At 40.9% G+C, this 26,929-nt stretch overlaps 3 protein-coding genes across 3 annotated transcripts in view; 1 reads left to right on the plus strand and 2 right to left on the minus strand.

Moving 5' to 3' along the window:
- Positions 1 to 21,546, minus strand: part of LOC307019879 (kinesin-associated protein 3-like) — a 68,368-nt gene extending 46,822 nt beyond the window's left edge. Inside the window, exons 1-5 of the mRNA XM_079650982.1 lie at positions 21,388 to 21,546; positions 18,118 to 18,249; positions 17,476 to 17,633; positions 4,681 to 4,742; positions 2,039 to 2,180 (exon numbers count right to left, since the gene is read on the minus strand). Coding sequence (XP_079507108.1) covers positions 2,039 to 2,180; positions 4,681 to 4,742; positions 17,476 to 17,633; positions 18,118 to 18,249; positions 21,388 to 21,416 — 523 coding nt within the window. The 5' untranslated portion in view covers positions 21,417 to 21,546. The remainder of the gene's footprint in view (positions 1 to 2,038; positions 2,181 to 4,680; positions 4,743 to 17,475; positions 17,634 to 18,117; positions 18,250 to 21,387) is intronic.
- LOC307018283 (uncharacterized protein) lies at positions 13,285 to 16,337 on the plus strand. The gene is made up of 2 exons (XM_079648445.1): positions 13,285 to 15,321; positions 15,730 to 16,337. Exons 1-2 carry the CDS (start codon positions 13,867 to 13,869, stop codon positions 15,748 to 15,750), a joined length of 1,476 nt encoding a protein of 491 aa, XP_079504571.1. The 5' UTR covers positions 13,285 to 13,866; the 3' UTR covers positions 15,751 to 16,337.
- Positions 21,547 to 23,802: 2,256 nt separating the features above from the next.
- On the minus strand, positions 23,803 to 25,894 carry LOC307020519 (phosducin-like; the record flags this gene model as incomplete). The annotated part of the gene is made up of 5 exons (XM_079651932.1): positions 23,803 to 23,991; positions 24,602 to 24,714; positions 24,965 to 25,184; positions 25,467 to 25,603; positions 25,849 to 25,894. 5 exons carry the CDS (start codon positions 25,892 to 25,894, stop codon positions 23,803 to 23,805), a joined length of 705 nt encoding a protein of 234 aa, XP_079508058.1.
- Between the last annotated feature and the right edge of the window lie 1,035 nt (positions 25,895 to 26,929).

Below are 26,929 nucleotides of genomic sequence, written 5' to 3' on the forward strand. Positions count from 1 at the left end.
GTGTCAGCCCCGCCCCTCACAGCGCGCCTGGCAGCCACAGCGCTCCAGGCTAAAATGCTGGTCACATCTTTATGTAAACTGCAATTTATCGAGCTCAGAAAAGTTATCGAGTCCATTTTTATTTATCGTACGATAAGTCAATTTATTGATTATCGCGACAGGCCTACATGGATAGGTTCCTAAATACATTAATTTTTTTAAATAGTAACCCATTTCCATATGTTTATGTATGGGTAGTAGATTTAAACTATAGGGCTATCATTATGGGCCCTGCCTGTACCTGTACGCTCTGCCATCGCGTGAAGAGTCTGCTAACAAGCGACCAACAGAAAGGTTAATGTTGTTGCACGTCACCTCAAACCGCCCACCCCCGCTACCACCATCCCCCCAAGTATATTTCAGATCTGTGGGAAACACTGGCAGTTAATGGACCAGCACCAGAGGCGTTCCCATACACACAGGCGTTGGCGCTGTTCTTCATGAAACCCAGAAGGATGAAGTGCTCTGACAAACAGTGCCATGTTTGTGCAAAATGATTATACAGGATTTTTTTCGCGCGAGTTAAGATATTCATCGGTTGACACTTTCTATAAATGGAGACAATTTAGTACTGTGGCTGCGCTCCCAAGAAACAGGCGCCCAGCAAAGATGAATCCAAAGACATGCAGAATAGTCAAAGAGGTAAAAAAGTACTTTAGAGTAGCAGCTGAAGGATTGTAGGTATGATTGGAACTGGTTACTTCTCAGTTCATGAATCTACTATACGCACAACATTGATCAGGCATTGTGTCCATGGCAGGACATTACAGAGGAAGCCGCTGCTCTTTAGAATCACACCACTGTGTGCCTGAAGTTTGCCAAAGAGAACCTGAACACCACACAGTTATACTGCGTAAATGTTTTGTAAATGAATGAAAACAAGGTTTAACTATAGGGGAACAACACGCATCACTCTGTATGGCATGAAAACGGCTCCGTATATCAAAACATCATCCCATCGGTAAAGTACGGCGGAGGGAGCATCATGATTTGGGGCGGCTGTGCTGCCTGTGGGCCGGACAGCTTGCCATCATCAGGGGGAAAAACTGTTTCCGAATTCATTAAGATATCCTACAGGATAATGCCAGAGTGGCTGTCTGCTAGCTGAAGATCAACTGAAGTTGCGTGGTGCAGAAGGACAATGACCCTAACTATCAAAGTAAAGGATTGCAGAATGTCTTCTTGAATTGAGTGTTTCAGTCAATAGAGAACTGTGGAGTGACCCCAAGAGAGCCGCTAACACCAGACCTCCTGAGGATATGGTTGAGCGGAAGCAGTTCTGTGAGAAAAAACGGTCCAACACTGAACGATGTGCAGAACTGATCTGGAGGAGGAGGATTTACCAGTTATTAAATCCAAAGGTTCACTTTTTCCACCAGCACTGTGAATGTTTTATGGGTATATTCAATAAAGTAATGAAAGATGATAAATGTTTGTGTGATATTAGTAATATCACACAAAAATGTATCATCTTTCAAAGTAATGATAAACCTGTGAGTTGGATGTAGAGAAGTCAGAATCAATATAGATGTTTTTTATTTTAAAGAAAATTCAGATTGAACATAGTAAAAAAACTGTAAATTACTGTAAATTATGTTGGGGGGTCCCAACAGTGCTTAAGAGGTTAAGCACATTGTGGGTTAGGGTTATATCATTATAAAGTCTATAATTGTGACTTTCATGCATAAAACCAGGGATTCCAAAGGTTCAAGGTTTCATGCCACTGTATGCTGAAAGAAATGGATGTACAAATGATCTGATTGACCACTCAGATGATTTAATTTAGTTATAATTAACTTTTATCTGGTTATTTCTTTAGCTTTTTTCTGTTGTTGTGAACTGTATTGTCTTGAATTTGACATGTGCCTTTTTGATGTGCAATAAATCAAAAATAAAGGACAAACCCTTTGATTGGCTTGAGGAGGGCAACATGTCCCACATCTGCAGCTGTTAAAGTACTCTTTAAACATCAGTAGCAGTAGTTTGAAAGACACCATACCGTTGTTAAGCAGCTCCTCCAGGTTGTCGGGGTTGCGTGCGAGCTGCAGGATGAGCGCAGAGCCTCGGATCTTCTCTGGGATTCCTTCGTACAGGAGCTCGATGTACTCATCCACCCTGGTTATATTGGCTTCCTCGTTTAGCTGCAGAGACAAACAGGAAGACAGAAAGACACACTGTTATTGACGGATAAGATTGCATGACACTACTACAGAGGTAGATTTTAAGCTTTTAGGTTTCTTCTTTTACCAGCCATGTAGCGACAAAACTTCAATTAAAATATGTTGCTTAAGAGGCAACACCTGGCCCATCGTTATGACTCGTTCCCAATGAGCAGTCCGTCCTGAGGCAAAGTTTCACAATGTTTAATAAAGAAAATAAAACAAACCGTACGGTCAACAAAAGGAACCTGAACCAGATCACCATTTCTCTCTTTCCAGACAAGAGCAGCACAGCACAGGTGGACCAAATCATTTAAATCACATCCAGCTGACAATTGCCGTTACTGACTAATTTTGGTTTACACAAATGATGATAATCAAAACAATCAACAATGGCTAAATATGCACTTGGATTCCTACAAGCCATATAGATTAAGGCCCCGTCCACACGGAGACGAAAACTAAAATTAACCGAAGTCGATATCAAAAAAAGTCTTCCGTCCACACGGAATCGGCTCAAGAAACATGTCCGTCCACACGAAAACGCTGGAGACGTTGTGGTACATATGCCGGGCCTTTAAGTGGCGCTGTACTTACGCCACAAAATACACCAAAAGCAGCGAATAAGACCCACCGAGCATGGTTGCCATGGTTGCCCTTCTCCGCGGTGGATTTAGCAACATGTAGTTCATGTAGTTCTCCATGTCCACTTGTTGCTGATGGTTGTGGTAGAGGAGCTGTAGATGTTGCACTAACATCTGTATCATGGTCAGCAGCGTCTGGAGCATGGATTTATAATAAGAACTGGATACAGCATGGGAGGCGGGGCCTCATTCATTCCTATGAGAGCTGCTCATTGGCGCATGAAGATAAAATGGGACAACTTTTGTGAGAGCGAAACGTCACAGATTACCCGTCATGCCTGAGAAGTACCCGTATGTGCGCTCATAGAGCATGCGCAACTTTAACCATGCCCCCCAAAAGGCTCGTTCACATTAAGCACGTCAATTTGCATACATGTAACAGCACCGCGCGTTCATGACAGCATGGTAATGGATTTGTTATGATGGATTTGATATTAACGAGGCAGCCGCGGAAGTTAGCAGCTAGCTAGTAATTATGCTAAGTTACGCTTCAATCGTTATGTACTTTTATATTACGCTGATAACAGGATCTAGTGATATCCAAGCCACAGAGCTTAATTTAGCATGATACTTGTGTGGGTTGTACATGAGACCACTTGGTAATATATAAAAATGTATGTATTTTGAAGCCTGTTATGATCAATTGAGAGTTAAATCTTTATCTAAAAAGTAAAGCTGATGATGGATTACTACTGTGGTGGAGTTAAAATAACAATAGCCTATTTCTCTTTGAAATGTGATGGAGTAAAAGGATACTAACTGTGACTATTCATGTTAAGTACCCCACAAGTAACAAAAACGTATAATACTTGAAGGAAAGGTGTAAAATGTTTCCATAAATACCAATATCACACACTAAAACACAGACTATAAGACCCCTTTTTGTTAAATACCAACCATGTATGTGTAATATATATATATATATATATATATATATATATATATATATATATATATATATATATATGCTGCTAAAACTGTAATATACCAGGCTGCTAAATCCTCCAAACTATTAGTCAGAACATGTAACATGAACGTGCCGGGCAGCGCGGTCCCGTGGGTTAGATGCGCGTTCATAATGCCGAGGAAAATAACTCTCAGAATAACGTTATTAGCACATTTTACAACTTGAGGACCGAATGTTTTTAATAAGGGCTATACAAACGTTCATACTGGGTAGTTTAAAAAAAATTATCCAACGATTTACAGACCACTCTTTCCCAATGTAAGTCAATGGGAAAAAGTGTTTCCGGGCCCAGCAACCTAACGGAAGTGTAGTACCGCCGTTTGGCCACAACGAATATTCTCATCAGAGTCCGGCCCACTTCCTGGGGGCTTGGTCTGGAGCAGGAACGCAACCCTGTGATCTGCCATTGTTGTTGTTGTTGGTGAAACGCATCAGCAATGACGCGGGTGATGCGGGGGTGAGCAGGAGAGGTGGGGAGAGGCGGGGCTACGGCGTCATCGTTTTCAGGGAATGATCGTACAGTACACACGGAGCCGCAAGCGTTTCGTCCTCAGACCTACCCACTTTGGGAGCCGTTATCAAAGTGTATTGGATTCGGGCTCCGAATCCGTGTTGCCGCTTCGGCCTCGTGTGGACGAATCGTCTAAACAATAGAGAACGTTAGCGGATTCAACTGATATCGTCTCCGTGTGGACGGGGCCTAAATGGAAGTCATACATTATTGCATAATATGGAGCACTCAAATTTGGTGTCACTGCTAATCAGGCTATAACGCTGAAGAATGATCATGAAATACACAGAACAACATTTACAGAATGCTGTTTGAGAGCTGAGATAAGCGGGGAGTAGGACACAGTGTTTTAGTTGTTACCTCCATTCCATCAAAAGGAGTCAGCTCTCTGGGTTTCACAGGTCTTTTCTCTTTCTTCTCCACTGGTGACACACATACGGGAAGAACATTAGGAAACATAGCAGTATTTCCTTTGAAACGCCTGCTTCTTGCTATAAGTTTAATGATTGTATAATATTGTTTATATTATACAGTTATATTTTCTGCAGAATCCTTGCATCGTGTATTCAACATCACAACATCTGAAAGGTGGATTAATTAACTGGTAAACAGTGATAAACACATCTGAGTTGTTACATGTTTAATGTTTTTAAGGTTGTCTTTCCATAGCTGAAGTTCTAAGTTATAAAAAGACAAGCATCAGCAAATAGTAATTTCAGGGACAAAAAATGATTAGATCGATTAAATATGTTTATCAAGCCTTGAAGTAAAGCTTTACATGTACAAGTGTGATGATTTGACCTTCATGTGTCTATCGTTTTTCCAACACAGTTTAGATCGAGCCACGCCCACTTCCACATTAACGTAGCACTAGTTCAGTGGTTCTCAACTGGTGGGTCTCCACCCACTCCCGTTTCGAGTGGGTCGCAGATGTGCGAGTGAAGAAAATAAAAAAAATAAAAATTTAAAAACCTTTTTTTTTGGTTTTTGTTGGGGGAAATAGTCAAACTTTTATTTTGAAGGCCCAATTTTCTAACGCTGTGCATGCAGTCGGCGTTGGACTGGAAGTACCAGAGACCATAAACGGTTTTGAAAACTTCTGTCACGTAGTGATCATCTTGTCAATAATACATCTTTGCTGAAGTTTTTTCGAGTCTTCTGGCCAATCAGAATCAAGATTGTTGCCGGAAGTCCCCGCAGAGAATAACTTTGCGGTAGAACTATTCTTTATACATCTATGGGTACAACTTCAGATAAAAATTAACACATAATGAAATATGACCCCCGGTTTGATGATTGACAGGTCAAAGAACAATGGGGGCTATCTACCCTAACCCACAATTTAAAGCAATTCACACAGACTATCTCCTCTTTACTCTTCTCTCTGTGTGGAGCAGCAAGCTGTCAGAACAAAGTGAAAAACAAACAATGGCATAAAATATTATTAATATGTTGGGTAGTAATACATCTATTTATTTTCTTCTCAGAGTGTACCAGAATGGGAGAGTCCCCTCAGATCGGTTGGTGTCAAGTTATGATTCGGTTGGTTTTATTGACTCCTGCCTAAACTTGAAAATGGCTTGATTCACGCAAGAAGGACAACTCAAATTTGAATCTTTTCTCTTTATTTGATTGATTGCAGATTCCTTATTGCTTCATTCAGCCTCTTGATGGCCTCTTGATGCTCATTCAGGTTGAAAATCTTTAACACAAAACATTACTTTCATTCACTTTAGGTAAATAAACATTTTCAACGAAAAACATGCCATCTTTTAACAAGCACTTTCATTTCTTAATTTACAATTCAATTTAACATTTAATCAAAAATAAATGCATCTCAACAAAGTCAATTATATTCAGCATCTTATATTTTAGCTTCTTACCTCAGGACTAGAAATAATAATACATCTAATCAAACATGGTTCAAACAGATTAATACATTTACAAATATTCACCAGCAGCGTCTTGGTCGAGTCTTGGTCGAATCTTTGAGTCTCTTCTCCTTTCTCACAGTGAACTGTTTGTTCTCTACTGAGAGTGTGTTCCCAGTTGTTCTTCTTCTTCTTCTTTTCTTGCTTTTGGCGGATTGCAAACAACTTAAAAGGTGCATACCGCCACCTACTGTACATGAGTATGCACAGTGCTTGAATTGGAATAAAAAAGGTGCCAGTACTCTAAATCAGCAACAAGTATTTGGCACAAAGTCATAGTATATCCTATAATGCTGGTGGGTTTGTCTCTTTACTGTATATTTTAGAAAGGCTCACTGTACTTAAACAAAATGACTCAGGGTGCATCTGAGATTAGAGGGGGTGCAGTGGTAAAGTGCTATTTTTATAAGTGGGGAGTGGACCTGACACCCTCTAGTCTAGGGGGGTCCGGGGGCATGCTCCCCCGGATATTTTTTTTTAAATATTGAAGTTAGATGCATCAATCTGGTGCACTTTGAGAGCAAAATGAAGAGATATATGGATACCTCTCAACATCCATAATGAAACAACTGTAAACAGATTTACTTTTTCTTTATGGATATAAAAGAAAGTAAAGCTTGACTCCTACTGGCTGGTTAAATGACTCCTCGTCCCTGAGGCCACTACCAGTTTTTTGTGCCATTTTGCTGGATTTATTTGTCAATAGCGTTGCTGCACAAAGTGATAGCCCTCTAGTTTAAATCTACTACCCAAAAAGAAACATATGGAGATGGGTTACTATTTAAAAAAAATTGCAAATCTATTTGGGAACAGTGGGGCCGGGCCTCAAATCATATAGGGGGGTCCGGGGGCATGCTCCCCCGGTAAGATTTTCTTTTAAATGTTGGACTTAAATGCATCAATCTGGAGCATTTTGAGGGGGAAATAAAGAGACTACACCCATATGAAACAAAAATTTTACATTTAAATAATCATAAAATCATAAGTACATGGCCATAACCAATAACATACAATATCCAATATGAAAAAACATTGAAACTTGTTTATTTATTTGTTTTTGGTTCATTTATAGTTGTGAGTGTGTCTGGGCTCCTGAATCGGCCTCTCCTGTCTCCCTCCTCTCCCCCCTGCTCCTCTTTGAGGCAACAGCAAAGACTAGTTTTAGCTCTCAAAAAGTTTATCTGACCTTTTTTCACCTAGTTAACATTTTGTTTGTATTATTCATGCATATTTTACTAATCACTACCCCCTCAAATGGAAATATGTGTTTACATAAATGGTGACCGAACCGTTTGAGACCCACTGAGATAACTTAAACTAAGTTAACTATCTAAAGACTCAGAGAGTAATTTACCTCACCAGAGCTGTAGTTTCAGCCTCTCAGTCTGAGAGCAAAGGACTCTCCCTCCACCTTGTTGTTGAAAAAGCTCCTTATATCCGTTAGCGCAGCTAGCTAGCACCAGATGCTAACAACAATACACGTAACCGGTGCGCGCGCTTTCTCGCTCGCTCGCGCCACACATACACCAACACACACCCTCCCGAGCTTGAATGACACAGAGACCAATCGAGGGCATTAGTATGATCTGTATGAAAGTGGCAATGTCGGCAGGCCACGTCATGTAGACAGCCAGTCACCCTCTGTGAGGCAGAGTCAGACCCACATTTGCGCTGCGTTGCGTTTACAATATATACGTATATTGCCGTCGGCTGAGTACCGGCATTTTACTGAGTACCGGCACCTTGCCGGTACTCAGTAAGAAGTGCCGGTACCACATGGCTAAAAATCAGAAATGCCGGTACTGCGTACCGGTGAGTACCGGCCCAATTCAAGCACTGAGTATGCATCATCACATCATTCCAACTCATTAACCTATGTTCTAATCAAAATAAAAATAAAAATAAATTAATAAAACCATTAAATAAATAAAACAAAACAAAACAAATCTATGTTCTTTCCTGACCTAATGTTAAATTATTTTTCCTACCCCAGTTTCACTCAAAAATGTAAACAGTGCCTTTCTGGTAGCTTTTACTCCCTCTCCTTTTGTTCCCAAAACACCAACCACACTCCACTCCCTCTCTGCCTCTAAGACTTTAGCCTTTAATTGTTCTCTTTCCGCTTTATAGATGTCACAATTTAACAATATATGTTCTACATCATCTTTTACTGCACATTTCCCACACTTGTTACTGTCACTTTTCCCCATGATATACAGCGTACTATTCAAAGCCGTGTGATTTATTCGGAGTCTAGCCATCATGATTTCCTCCCTTCTGTTTCTTTCTTTATGAATATTAATTGTAATTGTATTTTGTACTTTGTGATAGTCCTTGCCTTTCTGGTCTTTCTCCCACCTTTTCTGCCAGATCTCCATCCCTTTCTTCTTAATGACTGCTTTTCCTTCTCCTTTACCAAGTTGAACTGGTAGTGTTATTTGCTTTTGTAGTGCAGTTTTTGCTAATCTTTCAGCACACTCGTTCCCTTTCACCCCTTCATGTGCAGGCACCCAGCAGAACTAGAGATCTATGCCGCTTCTGTGCAGTCTTAACAGGCTATGATTCAGTTCTATGAGAATGTCTTCTCTAGTAGTTGTTGTTGATTGTATGCTTTGTAATATGGACAATGAATCTGTACATATAACCACCCTATCTGGTCTGACCTCTTCAACCCACTGCAATCCTATTATTACAGCAAGCATTTCTGCTGTATACACTGATAATTGATCAGATGTTCTTTTTAAAATAGATATGTTAAAGTCTGGGATGTATATGCCAACTCCAACACGCTCTTCCTTGTTCTTAGAGCCATCTGTATACATTTGTAGGTAATTGTAGTACTTTTCGTTCAGATACATACTTGTTTTAATTCCCACTTCATTTATTTGCCACTCTTTTTTCCTTTCTATGATATTCATATCTATGTTAGCTTCTGGGAACAGCCATGGGGGAACACTGCTAAATGGAGTTGCTTTGGTAAACGGGATATTCTCCACTCCATATGCCCTCGTTCTTTCCTTACTCGTCCAGTCAAACCCACGTCCCTGGAATTTTGCATATTCCCAGCAATCCTGTAATATTCTGTTTGTAATATTTTCTTCTCCACTACCTTGTAGTCTGACCCAGTATGACAGAGCAAGTTTCTCTCTTCTGATCTCCAGAGGTGTCTCTCCTGCTTCTATCAGAACTGCATTAATAGGGGATGACTTTATTGCTCCAATACACAGCCGCAATGCTTTATATTGTATTCTATCAATTTTTAAAAGCGATGTTTTTGCTGCTGCTCCATATACTATACAACCGTAGTCTATTGTGGACCTTGTAATTGATCTGTAAATGTCTATTAATGCTTGTTTATCTGCGCCCCAGTTGCATCCAGCTACAGCTCACAATACATTTTACACTTTTTTGCATTTTGTTTCCACTTGATTAATATGCATGTTCCATGTGTATTTGCTATCAAACCACAGTCCTAGGTATTTGAACTCATTCACCTTTGTCATTGGACGCTCATATAGTGTTAGCTGTTGGCCATCAATCTTGCGTTTGTTTGTAAATACCATGTAGCATGACTTGCTTTCTGACATTTTGAATCCCCAGTTATATGACCACCTCTCCACTTTTGTAATCGCTCTAGCTATATTCTCCATTACGTATGGGGCATTTCTTCCCCTCATCCAAATAGCCCCATCATCTGCGTACAGAGCCGATTGTATGCATGTGTCTAAGCATGTAAATATATCATTAATCATGATGTTGAATAATATTGGACTGACTGCACTCCCTTGGGGAATACCATTTCCTATTTCAAAATAATTTGAAATATCTGCTCCAACCTTTACTCTAAATGTCCTGTCTGTTAAAAAGGCCCTTACCCAATTGTACATTCTCCCTCCAATACCCATTCTACCCAATTTGATCAGTAACCCATCCCTCCACATAGAGTCATACGCCTTTTCAATGTCAAAGTACACTATTGCCATTATCTCTTTCATTTTCAATGTTTTTTCCACATCGTTACTCACTCTTACTAGCGCATCTATTGTGGAACGCCCTTTACGAAATCCGCTCTGAAAACTATTCAGCAGCCCTTTCTGTTCCAGTACATGTGAGAGCCTACGGACATTGATCTTTTCCATCCATTTACATAGGTGTGATGTAAGAGCTATTGGTCTGTAGTTACTAGGGTTAGCTGTATCTTTCCCTGGCTTATTGAATGGTAGCACGATTGCTGTTTTCCACACACTTGGCATATTTCCTTCTCTCCAGATTTTATTGAAAAGACTCAACACCATTTTCATAGTTTCTATAGGTAATTGTCTAAACATAGCATAGCATAGCTGGTCTTGTCCTGGGGCTGTATATCCTGTACCTTGTAAGGCTATTTTGAGTTCTGACATTGTAAATTCCACGTCCAGAGCCGACCTATTATCCTGTCTCTTCTCCTTCACGTTTTTATTCTCTGCTAGTAACTGCTGTTTTTGCTGCCTATGCATATCACTGAGATGCTCCCCACTATGTACTGCTGCAAGTGTCCTTCCTAACATATCTGCCTTCTCTTTATCTGTCACTGCCAGCCTCTCCCCATCCACCAAGGCTGGAATTTTAATGGATTTCCTTTTCCCACTCATCCGCTTAAACATGGACCAGACATCACCCAATTTAACTCCTCTGCCAATGGTAGAACAAAATTCTCTCCATGTTCTCTTTTTTGTATATTTAATTGTCCTTCGAGCAGATGCCCTTTTCCTTTGAAACTCTATAACATTATTTTGCGTCATGTTTTTCTTTAATTCTCTAAATGCATTATTTCGCTCTTTAATAGCCCTGCTGCATTCCTCATTCCACCATGGCACCACTTTCTTCCTACCCTTGATTGTTGTTTTGGGTATACTGTTCTCTGCTGCATTCAGTATATGTTGCGTTATTTGGCTTGTAATGAACTCTATGCTTCCCTCTGATGTTAGCAGGTGTACCGACTCCTCACACCATATCCTAAATTTCCCCCAATCAGCTTTAGCAAAGCACCACCTGGTTATTACACCTCCTTCCTGCATATATACATTAGTATTCATTTTAGTAAGCACTGGATAATGGTCACTTCCTACAGTGGAGCTATTCAAAACAAACCATTCGCATGTATGAACCAAACAGTTTGACACTAATGTCAGATCCAGGCATGAGACTTTCCCCCTGTGTACATCTACTCTTGTGCCATGTCCATGATTAAGGCATATTAGTGTTCTTTCCTCCAGCATTTCTTCCACTATATTTCCGTTACTATCTGTATGGTTGCTGCCCCATAGACTGTTGTGTGCATTGAAATCACCACACCAAACTTCCTTCCTATGTTTATTGCCTGCTATTTCTTTAAATATATCAGTGGTTAGATTTTTACATGGGTTGTATAAATTGATTATCCTAATGTTATCTTGTTTCCTAGGGTTGCAAATTTCCACTATAATACACTCTATATCATCAGGAGATTGCACCTCCCTATATACCACACCATCTTTGAGAAACGTGGCACACCCTCCACCATTTTGACTATTAGCTCTATAATGCCTTATACAGCTAAATCCTGGAATGACAAAGTCTAATTGAGGTCGTAACCAGGTTTCTTGCACACATATTACCTCAGGGACCACCTCTAGCTCATATATATATTTCTTGAATTCTTGACCATTAGCTATGAGGCTTCTTGCGTTCCACTGTAGAATGTGCAGAACCATGATTAAGGATCTAACCCTCATCCTGATTTTCATTTTCCCAAGCTCCATTTATAGCTAACATTGCATGTATCTGATCTGCTTTAATATCTTTCATGTCTAGGAATTTTCCAGCTGCCTCCACAATGGCTTTGATTCTATCACTTTTCTTTTTTAACTGTAATGCAACATTTACAGTATGGCATATGAATACCACAAGATTCACCTTTTTCACTCCTAGAACATCATCATCCTCTTTACTCTTGGTGGCGCTGTGGGGTTGGATTTGAAGATTACTTTTTGGTGTGTTCCTGCCATTTTGTATTGTAATGCTCTGCTCCATTACAATAGGGGTCTTATTGATTGTTATTGTTCCCTTTACTTTCTTTATTGCTTCTGCGTATGAAACTTTGTTTGTAATCTTAACCCTCTGCACCTCTCTGGCCTCTCTCTGCACTTCACATCCTCCAAACGCAGCACTCCTCCTCCTCCGCAGTTACAACATTTAACCTTTGCATCCTTTTCACATTTTCCATACTCATGTTTTCCTCCGCATCTCGCACACCTTAGCTGCCCTTTACACTGCTGCGCTGTGTGCCCCATTCGTTGACATGCGTAACACCTGAGAGGTTTGGGAATGTACTCCCTAACAGTGAAGTTCAAATATCCCATTTGTACTGCCTTAGGTAATGTTCTCTCAAACTGAATGAGAACTGATAGTGTTTCTTTGAATGTGCCATCCCGTTTGCTTTTAAGCCTTGTGACTTCCACTACTTTACCTCCTTTTAATTCACTTTTAATATCTTCCACTGACATGTCCAATGGTACTCCTGAAATTACTCCTCTCAGTTTTGCCATTGCTCCTGGGACATGCGCCTTCATTTTCTCCCCATTCAGTGAGTTCATTCCCAGAATCTTTTCCTGCTGCTGTTTGTTATTGGCATGTATCAAAACCCGCTTGTTGTTCATGAATATAGCCAATTTAATTTTTCCAATCTCTTTTTCAATTGCTTTGGTAAGTTTAATCGGGTGGTAATGCCCACCATCCTGATTGAATTCTATTACAACTTTCCACTCTTTTTCTAGTTCTTTATCCAACATTGCTTGGCTGACACTTTGACTGATTTTTGATTTTTTGCTTTGATTAGCTGTTACGGCTGCTGCCTTCCTGATCGTTTGAGTGTTTTCAGCTGTGTGTTCTATGTAAATGAGCTGTGCGGTTGCCCTCCCGGTAATGGCTCCCATCTCCTGGTCCGCCTCCTGAAGATTGCGATTGGAGCACGCCGGGCCCGACGCACTCCAATCGCAGCGCACAGCCGGCGCACACCTGCTGGAGATGACTACAAAGCTTGGGGAAAATCCTCATTCTGGAGGCTCTGTAGGTGGACAGATGCCTCTCGCTACTTGCTCTTTGTTCTGGGGTTAAAACTTGTGTGATTAGTTAGAGTGTAGAGTAGCTTAGTTAGTGTTTAGAGTATAGTTAGGATTTGTGACTGTTGCCTGTAGTTTAGCTGTGTTTCTGTATAGATTATTTGTGTTAGTTGTACCACTTTTAGAGTGAGGTTTTGTTTCGTTCCTTATTTAGTATATTAGTATGTATTTTCCCTGTATGTCTTAAGACTCCCTTTTTGAGTCCTCCTTTAGTTGGTTATTTGTCAACCTGTGCCCTTTTGGCGCCTTTGTTTGTTTCAGGCTGCTTGCCTGCCATTTTGTTCACAGCTGTTTTAAATAAACACTTATAATTAATACCAATTCCATACTGGTGTGTGTTGCATTCCTCTTCCCCTAGTTGGGACGTAACATACATGGGGGGCTCGTCCGGGATATTAACTACTTTCCTGGGGTTATAAGTGGTTGTGTATAGCTAAAAACAATTTGGTAAGGTTTGATTGCAGTTTTAGCTGAGTATGGCAACTTTTGATTTGGAGTCGTTTTTGGTCTGTCCTTCTCATGAGCAGTTAGTTCAGTGTCGTAGAAACGACTTATATGAGATAGCGCAACATTTCGGTCTCCCAGTGGCAAAACAATTGTTAAAAAAAGAGTTAAAGGCTCTGGTGGTGGATGAGTTGGTGGAAAGGGGTTTTCTGATGCGGCCTGCACAAGCTGAGCTCACTGTGCCAAATGACCGTGCTAAACCAGAGGGTAGTGGCAGCGAGGGGGGCGAGCCGTGTGAAGCACTGCTCAGGCCGCCTCGTAAATGTCCACCCTCTCCGGTTGGTAGTACAGATTCCCGGGAAGGGAATAAACTTAAAGTCCGCCTCGCCCGACTTCAGTTGGAGGCAAAAGACAGGGAGCAAGACAGGCAGTTTCAGTTGGAGCTAAAGAAAATCGAGGCAGATAAGGAAGTCCAGATACGGATTCGTCAGCTGGAGCTAGACTCCCAACTGCGCGCATCCGGTGCTTTTGACTCTGCCGGAAGAAACTTGTCATCTCCACCTCCTCTACCTGCCTTTGACGTGAGTAACCATATTTCGCTAGTGCCAACATTCTGTGAGACTGAGGTGGATGCCTATTTTGGCGCATTCGAGAGCATTGCTACAGCATTGCGGTGGCCGGTTGAAGTTTGGGCTCTGATGGTAACGTGCAAATTACATGGAAAAGCTCGGGAAGCAGTTGTGGCTCTCACGTTAGAGGACAGCCTGCAGTATGACTCAGTAAAAGGTGCCATCCTCGGAGCGTATGAGTTAGTTCCTGAAGCTTACCGGCAAAAGTTTAGACACGATAGGAAGAGTCCTGATCAAACGCACGTAGAGTTCGCTAGGAAAAAGGGAATGTGTTTTGCTAAGTGGATTGCTTCATGTAATGCTACGGATTATTCTTCTCTGAGAGAATTGATCATGTTGGAGGAGTTTAAGAAGTGTTTGCCTGATCGCATTGCGGAGTACGTGAACAAACAAAGGGTAAACTCTCTCTCTGCTGCCGCTGTGTTAGCTGATGAGTATGTGCTGATGCATAAAACTGTGTTTTCCCCTGTCTCTACGGAGAGATCCCGCCGTGTGTCAGCCGCACCATTTACTCAGCCAGCAAATGTGTGTAACGTGAACAGAGAAGAGAGGGAGTGTTTTTACTGTCATAAACCTGGACATGTCATCGCCAATTGCGCAGCTCTGAAACGCAAGGAACAGCGGCAGAATATATCCCCGCCTAAAGGCATTGGCCTGGCTACACGCGCACGCGAACAGGCAAGTAAATGTGACCCTGATGTTTCATTAGCTGATCCTGTGATTGTGCCTGTGCCTTCAGAGGAAGCTGTGTCCGAGGAGAAGCCAGAAATTGTGGCTCCCCCTCCTCCTCGTGAGGATGTCGCGAGACTGGCGCAACACGCCGGCTCAGACAAGCCTCTAGACTTCTCGACACTCCCGGTAACCCAAGAGAGTCAGCTCGTGTATCGGATCTTAGTGTTAGTGTTGGCTCTACAACATGCTAATATTGATGTTGGACCCAGCCTTTGGCCAATTGTGATGTGTACGTGTTACGATCCATTCATATTCTGCCCTAGCGTGTCCACGCACAATCAGCGTCTCCTGCAATGGGCTCGGATTGTGCGGGACTACAGCAGTAGACACCCGTCATTAAAGGGTTCAGAGAATGTGTTGGCCGATGCTTGTCCAGGTTGAGTTTGTGATGTTAGTGTGTCAGGTTGAGTTTGTGATGAATGTGTGTTATTAGGAATTTCGTTAGAGTGCTTAGGTTCACAAAACCTGTGGGTTTGTGTCTTAAGGGGGGGAGTGTTACGGCTGCTGCCTTCCTGATCGTTTGAGTGTTTTCAGCTGTGTGTTCTATGTAAATGAGCTGTGCGGTTGCCCTCCCGGTATTGGCTCCCATCTCCTGGTCCGCCTCCTGAAGATTGCGATTGGAGCACGCCGGGCCCGACGCACTCCAATCGCAGCGCACAGCCGGCGCACACCTGCTGGAGATGACTACAAAGCTTGGGGACAATCCTCATTCTGGAGGCTCTGTAGGTGGACAGATGCCTCTCGCTACTTGCTCTTTGTTCTGGGGTTAAAACTTGTGTGATTAGTTAGAGTGTAGAGTAGCTTAGTTAGTGTTTAGAGTATAGTTAGGATTTGTGACTGTTGCCTGTAGTTTAGCTGTGTTTCTGTATAGATTATTTGTGTTAGTTGTACCACTTTTAGAGTGAGGTTTTGTTTCGTTCCTTATTTAGTATATTATGTATTTTCCCTGTATGTCTTAAGACTCCCTTTTTGAGTCCTCCTTTAGTTGGTTATTTGTCAACCTGTGCCCTTTTGGCGCCTTTGTTTGTTTCAGGCTGCTTGCCTGCCATTTTGTTCACAGCTGTTTTTAAATAAACACTTATAATTAATACCAATTCCATACTGGTGTGTGTTGCATTCCTCTTCCCCTAGTTGGGACGTAACATTAGCCTTGTCGGCTTCACCCGACCAATCCGACCACCTTCTAGCTCTTTCTTTCAAAGATCTTTTCTTCCTCGCAGCTTTGGATATCATCCATTCCATATCGTCTCTTTGGCTACCATCTGAGCTGGTTGACATGATGAAACACTCAATGTACAGTTTATGCAAATCCGCCAAACAATAACAGTCCAATGCTACCGTTTCTGTATGTATCCGAGTTTTCCGATTCTCTCTGAGCTTTCTGTCACGCGTCTCCGACTTCACTTCCACTTCCGGGTTGTTCGTCGACCGAACCTATTCCCAGGTGTGTTGCATTTAGCTCATTAAATAGGAAGCTCACACTCTTCCTTTGAGCCCCATTCTCACTGGAATCACAGACCCTAGGCTCCCTGTCTCCACCTGCTGGACTGGAGCCAGATGCGAATTGCACTTCTCAAGCTCTGACAAAACAGTTGGGTTGTCAGCATCTGTGCCTTTTTGTGTTATACAGTTCAGCTTTGATTCCATCATCTCATTAAACCTTATTTAAAAGCATACTTTAGTTCTGTGAAGGGATATAATGGATATATGCACTGTACTTCACTGTAACTAATAATGTATGCTGAAAAGCGTATATATTACTGCATGATTTTTTTGTTGAAAAGATTTGAGTGGTTAAAAATTTCTGGTCGCGATCTATTGACTAAGGAAAAAGTGGGTCCCGAGGCCTGACCAGTTGAGAACCACTGCTCTAGCTTATCATTTTAAAATCCATGGTGAATTAATATAAAAAATAATATTAACATTTACTCAGCTATGCATAACTTTGATCTTCTTTCATATTAAAAAAGCGCGTTTTCATCTTCTATGAAGCACTGACTGATATACAGCCCATGTCGTTTTTTATCAAGCTAGAGTAGACGTGATATTACTTCAGCGTTAATGGCGACTTTCTCTTTACGCAGAGCTACGTTAATGCGGAAGTTGCCGTGGTTGAATCTAAACTGGGTTGGAAAAACAAGACACAACCTTCATCTGTGCCACGGTAGATGCTTCAAGTAAACTGAATTTGTCTATTGGGTTTGCATCTAACTTTGATGGTGAACTATGGGATATGTTGAGACTCAACAGCAAGGTTGGAAAAAAGAAGACATGACTGACTTTTGCCCTCCACAGGAGTTGACTTCCTGTTCTGCAGGTAGTAGAGGAGCTGCTCCACCTGGGGCAAACGGGAAGCAGGGATGAGTTTACACTCCTCCACCACTTTCTTTGCCAAAGCCCCCACATCTGTACTCGGAGACAGACTCTTCACTCGGATACTGGAGTGAGGACAAAGAGAAGGAAGTGTTAAATATGTTTATAAGAATGCAGGCATGAGTCATTTGAAACGTAATACTTAACTGAAGTACATGTAACATGATGATAAACCATTACCAACCTATAATTATGGTGAAAAAATACTTCTAACATCATTATTTACAATGTTTCCAGATATTTTAGGAACAAGCTGATAAATGACACTAGTCCATTCCATGTTAGCATACCAAACAGATGGCTGCTTATATGGTTATCTAATCCTATTCACTCAGGTTGGTTAAAAAACAATAATGAGGAAGAGGTAGAGAAAGATGTGAATACAATCTGGAGTGGATGGCGAGATAAAGGAGATGATAATAGGTATTTAGCTGAAACTTAAACTTCCTTTAATTTCAATTCAAATAGAGGAAGAAAAAAAGAGAGACTTCAGCCTCAGATCTTATGGTAAAGAATAGGGTTCTGTGTGGGAATCAAGAGTAAACTCACATTTTTTGTCCCTCCTTCCGCTCACCCAGCATATGCCCTCCTCCCTCGGCCAGTATAGAGGCTTCCACCTCGTAGTGGACCACCAGGGCCTTCTCTGTAGGGTGCACATCCAGACTGCCCGCAGTCACTTTGCTTTGGGTGAAGATGAACAGCAGATGTGAAAACAATGACTAAAAACATTGTTGTTCCATAACTTTGTAAAACTCCAGTTTAAATACATTTTTACAAACCCTTGCATTTGGCTTAAGTTTTAGATTCCATAAATGAATCAATGTCTCTCTCAAAACTAACAAGCAAATGTGGCTCCATTTCCACATTTCTAAATGTCCATAATAAGATGTCATATCTCTTTCAAAGAGTTCTGCTAAAGTGTATTCATATTTATTATTTCTAGTTTATTACACTGTCTATTTGTATACCTGATCTATAGTGTATATAATGATATTGCTGTTTATAATTCCTTATAGTGTTCATAGATGTAAAGTCTATGTAAAGTCTCTCATAGTTTGTATCTTCCACATGTATATACAGTGGGGCAAAAAAGTATTTAGTCAGCCACCAATTGTGCAAGTTCTCCCACTTAAAAAGATGAGAGAGGCCTGTAATTTTCACCCTAGGTATACCTCAACTATAAGACAAAATGAGAAAAAAAAAATCCAGAAAATCACATTGTCTGATTTTTTTAAGAATTTATTTTCAAATTATGGTGGAAAATAAGTATTTGGTCACCTACAAACAAACAAGATTTCTGGCTCTCAGACCTGTAACTTCTTCTTTAAGAGCCTCCTCTGTCCTCCACTTGTTAACTGTATTAATGGCACCTGTTTGAACTCGTTATCAGTATAAAAGACACCTGTCCACAACCTCAAACAGTCACACTCCAAACTCCACTATGGCCAAGACCAAAGAGCTGTCAAAGGACACCAGAAACAAAATTGTAGACCTGCACCAGGCTGGGAAGACTGAATCTGCCATAGGTAAGCAGCTTGGTGTGAAGAAATCAACTGTGGGAGCAATTATTAGAAAATGGAAGACATACAAGACCACTGATAATCTCCCTCGATCTGGGGCTCCACGCAAGATCTCACCCCGTGGGGTCAAAATGATCACAAGAACGGTGAGCAAAAATCCCAGAACCACACGGAGGGACCTTGTCAATGACCTCCAGAGAGCTGGGACCAAAGTAACACACTACGCCGCCAGGGACTCAAATCCTGCAGTGCCAGAAGTTTCCCCCTGCTTAAGCCAGTACATGTCCAGGCCCGTCTGAAGTTTGCTAGAGAGCATGATCCAGAAGAGGATTAGGAGAATGTCATATGGTCAGATTAAACCAAAATATAACTTTTTGGTAAAAACTCAACTAGACGTGTTTGGAGGAGAAAGAATGCTGAGTTGCATCCAAAGAACACCATACCTACTGTGAAACATGGGGGTGGAAACATCATGCTTTGGGGCTGTTTTTCTGCAAAGGGACCAGGACGACTGATCCGTGTAAAGGAAAGAATGAATGGGGCCATGTATCGTGATATTTTGAGTGACAACCTCCTTCCATCAGCAAGGGCATTGAAGATGAAACGTGGCTAGGTCTTTCAGCATGACAATGATCCCAAACACACCGCCCGGGCAACGAAGGAGTGGCTTCGTAAGAAGCATTTCAAGGTCCTGGAGTGGCCTAGCCAGTCTCCAGATCTCAACCCCATAGAAAATCTTTGGAGGGAGTTGAAAGTCTGTGTTGCCCAGCGACAGCCCCGAAACATCACTGCTCTAGAGGAGATCTGCATGGAGGAATGGGCCAAAATACCAGCAACAGTGTGTGAAAACCTTTTGAAGACTTACAGAAAACGTTTGACCTCTGTAATTGCCAACAAAGGGTATATAACAAAGTATTGAGATGAACTTTTGTTATTGATCAAATACTTATTTTCCACCATAATTTGCAAATAAATTCTTTAAAAATCAGACAATGTGATTTTCTGGATTTTTTTTTTTTTTTAATTCTCATTTTTCTCTCTCATAGTTGAAGTATACCTAGGATGAACATTACAGGCCTCTGTCATCTTTTTAAGTGGGAGAACTTGCACAATTGGTGGCTGACTAAATACTTTTTTGCCCCACTGTATGTATATGATAGCATGAATAATTCTGCACTTTCTGCTTGTTTTGCACTTCTTGTGAGATGCTAACTACATTTCGTTGTCTTAGTATCTGTACTCTGTGCAACGACAATAAAGTGTAATCTAATCTAAATGACTTTAAATGTTGATTAAGGAAACAAGCAAAATAAATGCATAAAGATATTGGTATATCCTGTTATGGTCCTCGGCTGTCAAGCCAGTAACATTCAAACACATTAAACCATCTATGTAAGCATCCATCAAAACAAACATATGATAGTGCCTAGTGTAATGGAAGACACACCCAGAGAGCGAGATACTGTACAGCAGAGGCCTGTTAACCGACTAACGTATGTTTCATAACATAAAGAGCTGAACCATAAGAAAAGCTAGCTCAACTCAGTGTAAGACAGCTCAACAGAAGACAGCTCGTTTGATAGTCAGTTTATCGCTCCATGTTTCACAGTAGCTTGCTAGCTATGTAAGCTGTAACGAAGATACCCCAGCCCCCTTTATTAAGGGAACGTAATGGCGAACCCCGTTCAATTATCTGTTGGTTTAATGGCGTTGTGCTTAGCGGCAAAAAATAATTGGTCGGTTGGAAATGAAATACATATGTAGTGTTTGTATGGTATTGTGGTAGATTCGGCACTGTGAAAATCCACCACACAACACAAGTTTGTTCGGTGTACCGATTCACAAAGATCAGCTGCAAGCATGACAAATGTAAGATGTTTCTCCACCTAGGTGTTTTATTTGTTGTTTACATGTATGCCGAATTGTTTGGGAGGTTAACGCGAATAAAAAAAATCTCTTAGGACCACCAACATTAGGTGCTCCCTTTGCCCGAAGACCACGAAAACATAAAATTACCCGAAATTATAGCAGTCATTGGTGTGAGCTTCTCTCCAGGTAATAACACGTTAACAAGGCTAATTAGATACGATTGGATTTCAATAACTAACACTAGTCTTATCAACCCTCGGTGCTTGGCAAACGTCTATAGTTGCAGCTGACGTAGTATGTTGGCATATTTTAATTATAATAACAGATATATTGCAGAAAGAATGGTAGTAATGCTAGCTAGCTTACGTTACTTTCACAAAAAAACATATTTAACTAACGCTGTTGGATTCATGTTAGCTCTATGACTCACCGTTTGAGGTAGCGCGCGTCATCCTGCATCTTCTTCAAATGTGAGGTTTCACTTTATTAATTAATGTAATTGCTCGCTAACATTTATTGGATCACACAAATCACGACCATAGAATCCTTGTGCTAATCGCTAGCCCCACTGTCAAAACAGTGAGAATGGACTACAAACATGGGAAATGGAAGATATATTTCCCAAAGTTCAGACTACCAGGCAGCATTTATGTTCGTGCTAAGCATAATAACTGCTCCAATAAAACATATTGACAGATATATAGCTAACCAAATATGTTATCAAGGTTTACCATAACACCTGATCATGTAGAAAACAACACCGTTTGATTTGTATAGCATTTTGGGAACAGTTGAGACTGAGAGGAAGCAAGCACCTGAGAGGCTGAACTCGGGGATGTTTGCTCCACCAGAGCAGCGTTGAAAGTTGAACTGATCCATCCAATTTGAACTATCGGACTAAATACAGCTCATTGGAGCTTCAATTAACATGAAAGACCGTCCAAATAACGTACAACCTTAAAACACTGTAGGCCTAATCCTTAATTCTGTCACCTTTGTACCCTCGTGTAGTTAACGCATTACACATCAACCATTGGTTATGGGGATTGTTTATTGCCATAGATTTTATAACTTAAAAGGCTTTTCTCATGGCTTGAGAATCAATGATCAGGTCCCAATTTATTATTGCAAGAAGGAGTTAAATCACATACAGAGATATGGTTCAACTCACACACACGAGGTATGCTGCTAAAAGGAGCAGAAAGCAGGGGCGGACTGGGGGGGGAAAGTGGCCCGGGGATTAATTGACAGACAGGCCCACTTAATGCGCGGCATGTATCGGCCAGCCGGCGACGAAAGTATTTTACTTAACAAAAAACCCGATGCATTTTATGTTATTTTGGACCATTATTCTTATAGTAATCACATTACCTGAGCCCTTGAGTTGCCTAGAGCAAAAATAGTTACAGCATATATTTAGTGATTTTAATGTTAACAGATCATTGATGCAATAACATTTGGACCTAATTTGCCTGACTTAACGCATGGAATAAAACATGGGCGTATGAAGCATCCTCAATGTGGGTGAGACAATTTAACAGGGGGTGTGGGCAGGTGGTGGACCTCACCTCCTCTAGGGGAGTCCGCGGGCATGCTCCCCCGGGAACATGTATTTGAACAGCAAGTGGAGGCAAAAGTGACTGCACACAAAACAATAAACCTGCTAGCTAAGTAGCCTAAACTCATTAACAGAATGTGGGCAACACGTTCTTCTCCACAGCCGTGCAACCTCTGAGTCAGGCGTCACTTCCCTCTTTTCTATCCTACGGGTACAGCCACCCCTCCTGAACCCCGTTTCCCTGCCAACCCCCCCAAAAAACACAGCACCGGCCCACCGGGAAAACTCCCGGTATTCCCAATGGCCAGTCCGCCCCTGGCAGAAAGTAATGTTACACTAATATAGTTTTCACGGCATTCAGCATAATATTCGTAAATCAGGTTGGCAACCAATGCAAGTAGACAGTAGTGTGACCTGTTACATATGTTCCCTTTACGGTAGTGAATGTTGCTCTTTGCCCTTAAAAGAGTCAACTCTAAAGAAATGCAGGAGAGAACAGTCTATATTTTCTGTGTAGAAACAAATTAATCCAGTCTTGGCTCCTCCGGTCTCCCAGGAGGAGCTGCAAAATCACACAGCTCCAACAGTATGAGATAACATGTTAAACTGTATTTTCCCGCAACAATCGTTTATAATACTTTAAAATTATGGATTTGCAAAACAGGGGACTTGTCTCTGAAATTGGATCTTTCTATTAAAACTGCTTTTTCAAATATGTGTAACTTGTGTGTCCCTCAATGATGTCACACTTAATTCTTACACATTGTTTGCTGTGTGGATGTGGATGGGTGAAATCTCAACAACTTAAAAACGCATGTTACCCACACACACCACGTACTATTGTGGCAAGTACAAATATTACCACAAAAGAAGTCTGACAGCTGACCTGCTGAATATCTGTATTGTGATCCAAACAGAGACAGACAGAGAGCATTTGGTTAAGTTGCCTTTTATTGTAGAGCTATGATGTTGATGCAAAGCAATATTTCAGCACAGACTTTCTCACAACAACGGCAGCTTACTCTGTTTATATAACCAGCATTCAGTGTCTGGCATATTTGACTGTTGTGTATTTATTTGCACGTGCCATGTATAGGTTTTTCTAACTCTAGTGTCATGACTGCAACATTTCCCCGCCACTGTTTTCCTCCAGTTCTTCCCCAATCCCTTTCCTCAACTCTCTATTCCCATGCTCCTTTATTGTTATATTCCCTCTCTGTTTACTCCAGTTCTGCCTTTCTCCAAACTCCCCCCTTCTCCTCCATCTGTTTCTCTTTCCTTCTGTTACTATTCCACATCCCCTCCTTCGTCCTCATCATCAGCCCATGCTGTGAACTCCTTCTTCGGTAACAGGCCATATTCATTGAGAAAACCTTCCACATCTGTTGCGAAGAAGTCTTCATTGAAGTGTTTGGTAACAGTCAGGAAATGACCCAGTAACTCACCAGCTTTGTACACTAGCAGGGCAGGAAGTACCTGGAAGCACATGAACAGGAAAATGAACCTGCAGGCTGAGGCTGCTCAGTGGAAGTGACACTGCTTTTATAGTCACTACTTATTCTCTTAGAACAATCATTTTAACCTTTTTACCATAACAAGGAGATCAATGCAACTCCAATTTCAGTTAAACTGTTGAAAATGCTAAACCAACAATTTGATTTGTTTTAGCCGTTAAATATGACAAAAAAAATCAGCAATTTAGTTATTTTCGCTATGCATGTCAAGCTTTGCATGTCAAGCTTTGCATTCAGGCATGATTTAGTTCACAATGATAAGAGGACAAAAGCAATTTTGTCTTGTCAATAATTTGATTGTGCTCTTTGGTTCTGGTTTTTTAAAAGGTGTTGGTCTTTAGTGCCACACACTCAAATTGGACAAATAATGGTCATGTGAGGTGTTTAACGTCAATTTGCTTCTCATTACCTCACAGTTATTCTTAAAAGTGTGACTACAAACACTGCTACATATACCTGATAGGGAATATTGTGATTCAATCAAATGTGTGTAATTGGTCATAGGTCATGTCTTAATAATATTACCATTATTATTACTTTCTCTGCTGCTTTACTTTAGAGAGTTTACTAACCTCAGGGGTGAAGCGCTCAGCAGCGCCTGTAGCCACAGCATCAATACGGCAGAATCTAATGCTGGAGTACTCCAGAGCCAGGCAGTCCAGACATGAGTTCAGCTGCTCGCAGCCTAACACAGGAGGAAACAAGGCAGAACTGTTAGCAAACAGTACAGCAGTGGAAACAAATATTACATTACATTGAATTACATAGCATTTAGCTGACGCTTTTATCCAAAGTGCCTTACAATAAATATATCATAAACGTGCAACAATTAGTCGACTAATCTAATTGAAGACGATCGGTCGTCTAGAAAAATCCTGAGTTGAGGGCAGCCCTAATTGTAACATGAGTCGATGAGCTAAACCTATAAAACCAACCTTTGAGACCGTGCTGGTAAATGTGGACTATCACGAGAGTCATCTGATGTTCCTTCTCTATGACTTCTAGGAAGGCGTCTCCAGACTCAAGTTCTTTGACTTCTTCAAACGCGGGTCCGAAGCTCAGGCGCTCGTGCATCTCCTGCATGGACTGAGTTCTGTAGCGCTTCAGGCTACCTTCATCCTCCTCTTGGATCATTTCGTACTCCTGAACACTCATCTGGGGGTGAGGAATATGTTGTTACAGCTACATACTGAGGAACCAAAAAAAGCTGCAGTAGAATATTCTGCACCTTAGTTGTATGATTAAGTCTGTCTTGTGTATGTCTGTTTCTTTGTGTGTGGAAGACTCAGGCTGTCATTTGGATTCTAAATCTCTGTAGAAAGCATTTCATTGGCACATACTGTACAGTTCTAGTCTATTGTCATCCTCTAATTTACTTTAATATCTATCAATGTCATGCTTTCCTTTGTGTGAGGTTCAATGAGTGTTTCCATCCACCTTTCTGTTGAGTCTCTCCTTGTCATCCTCTCTTGGGCTGGACATTTGTCTGAGCAGCTCTCTCTTGCTTTGAGGGACAGTCGGATCCAAGCTGTCCAACTTAAACCTCCGCCAGTCATTTATTACACCCTTTGGACCTGCAGATACAGAGAAAGACCACAAATAAAAACATGAAAACGCACTTAAATATAACGTATAAATGAAACTGCATGAAGTCATTAGAAATATAATTGCATGATACCTCAATAAAATACATATGTATCGGTTTTATGTCAAAGTGTTAATGATGATATGATGATTTTGAAAACGTATAATACTGAGAGTGAATGTAGACAATATAGCAATTCATGTCTGCTGCATCTCTCTGACTCATGCCTCTGACCTGTGTGATTGACAGGTAGCTCCTCCTCCTCCTGGCCGGACATCATGCTAGCAGTCTAACAGAGAACACACACACTGGATCATCTCACCGGTCACAGAGCGCAGGTGAACACATGTCGTTAGGAAAGAACATCTTACAATTCCATCCCAAATAAACCCCTGAAATACCAAGTTGAGTTTTTGTTTTGATCGTATTGCTTGTACATTGTTAGTAAATAGTTAGCTCAGACTTTGTGAGTTCACTATATTTTATTGTATCTTGTTTGAAGCAGTTTTATTTATACATGATTCAAGCTTAACTGTATGATATAAAAGATAATTTATTGTCTATGTTTTGTCAAAAGAATAAGATACCACCAGACATTTAGTCTGGACAAAAGGCAAACATACTGAGAAAATGATTGTCTTTAATTCAGGCATTTTAGTATAGCCTAACATAGCCCTAACTTGAATACGCAGCACTCATCACTGTGACACTTGCAGACCTAACTATCAGCAACATGTTGTCATCACAATCAGTTACTGGGATCCAGGCTGATGTCTACTTATCAGATCATACTGAGATTACCAGAAGTCTGACGTCTACAAATGCATTTTAGTAAGTAGTGGCATGTGAGTGATTTGACATGTTCTGCTAACTAAAAATGTTTTTCTGCGTACCTTTTTATAACCCAAGCTACTTTTTATTTTATTCTATTGCTGTGATTCTAAAAATGTAGAATTAGAGAAAAGCTACAGATGTAACTTTTTATTTTAAAACTATTTGGATGGCAGCATATTCACTTATGAATGAAGGGTTAGGACTATACAGAATTCATTTTATTGAATATATATTTCTCATCTGTGATGTCGAATCATTATATTTCGGTTCATTTGAGTCAAATGAACCAAATGGCATGAATTCTTCCAATAAATTAAATGTTGTTCGATGCCAACTTTGATGACTGGTGCTCAAAAAAGTATCATGTAATGCACTCAGGAGGAAGCTACATTAACCCTTAGATGCACGAGTGACTGGACCCTACACTCTTCCATAAGTGGGTCAAAAAGGACCCGTATTAGAATAATATGAGTTTTTATGA

This window comes from Notothenia rossii (genome assembly GCF_949606895.1).
Source record: "Notothenia rossii genome assembly, chromosome: 9".
In the NCBI taxonomy this organism is placed as follows: Eukaryota; Metazoa; Chordata; class Actinopteri; order Perciformes; family Nototheniidae; genus Notothenia; species Notothenia rossii.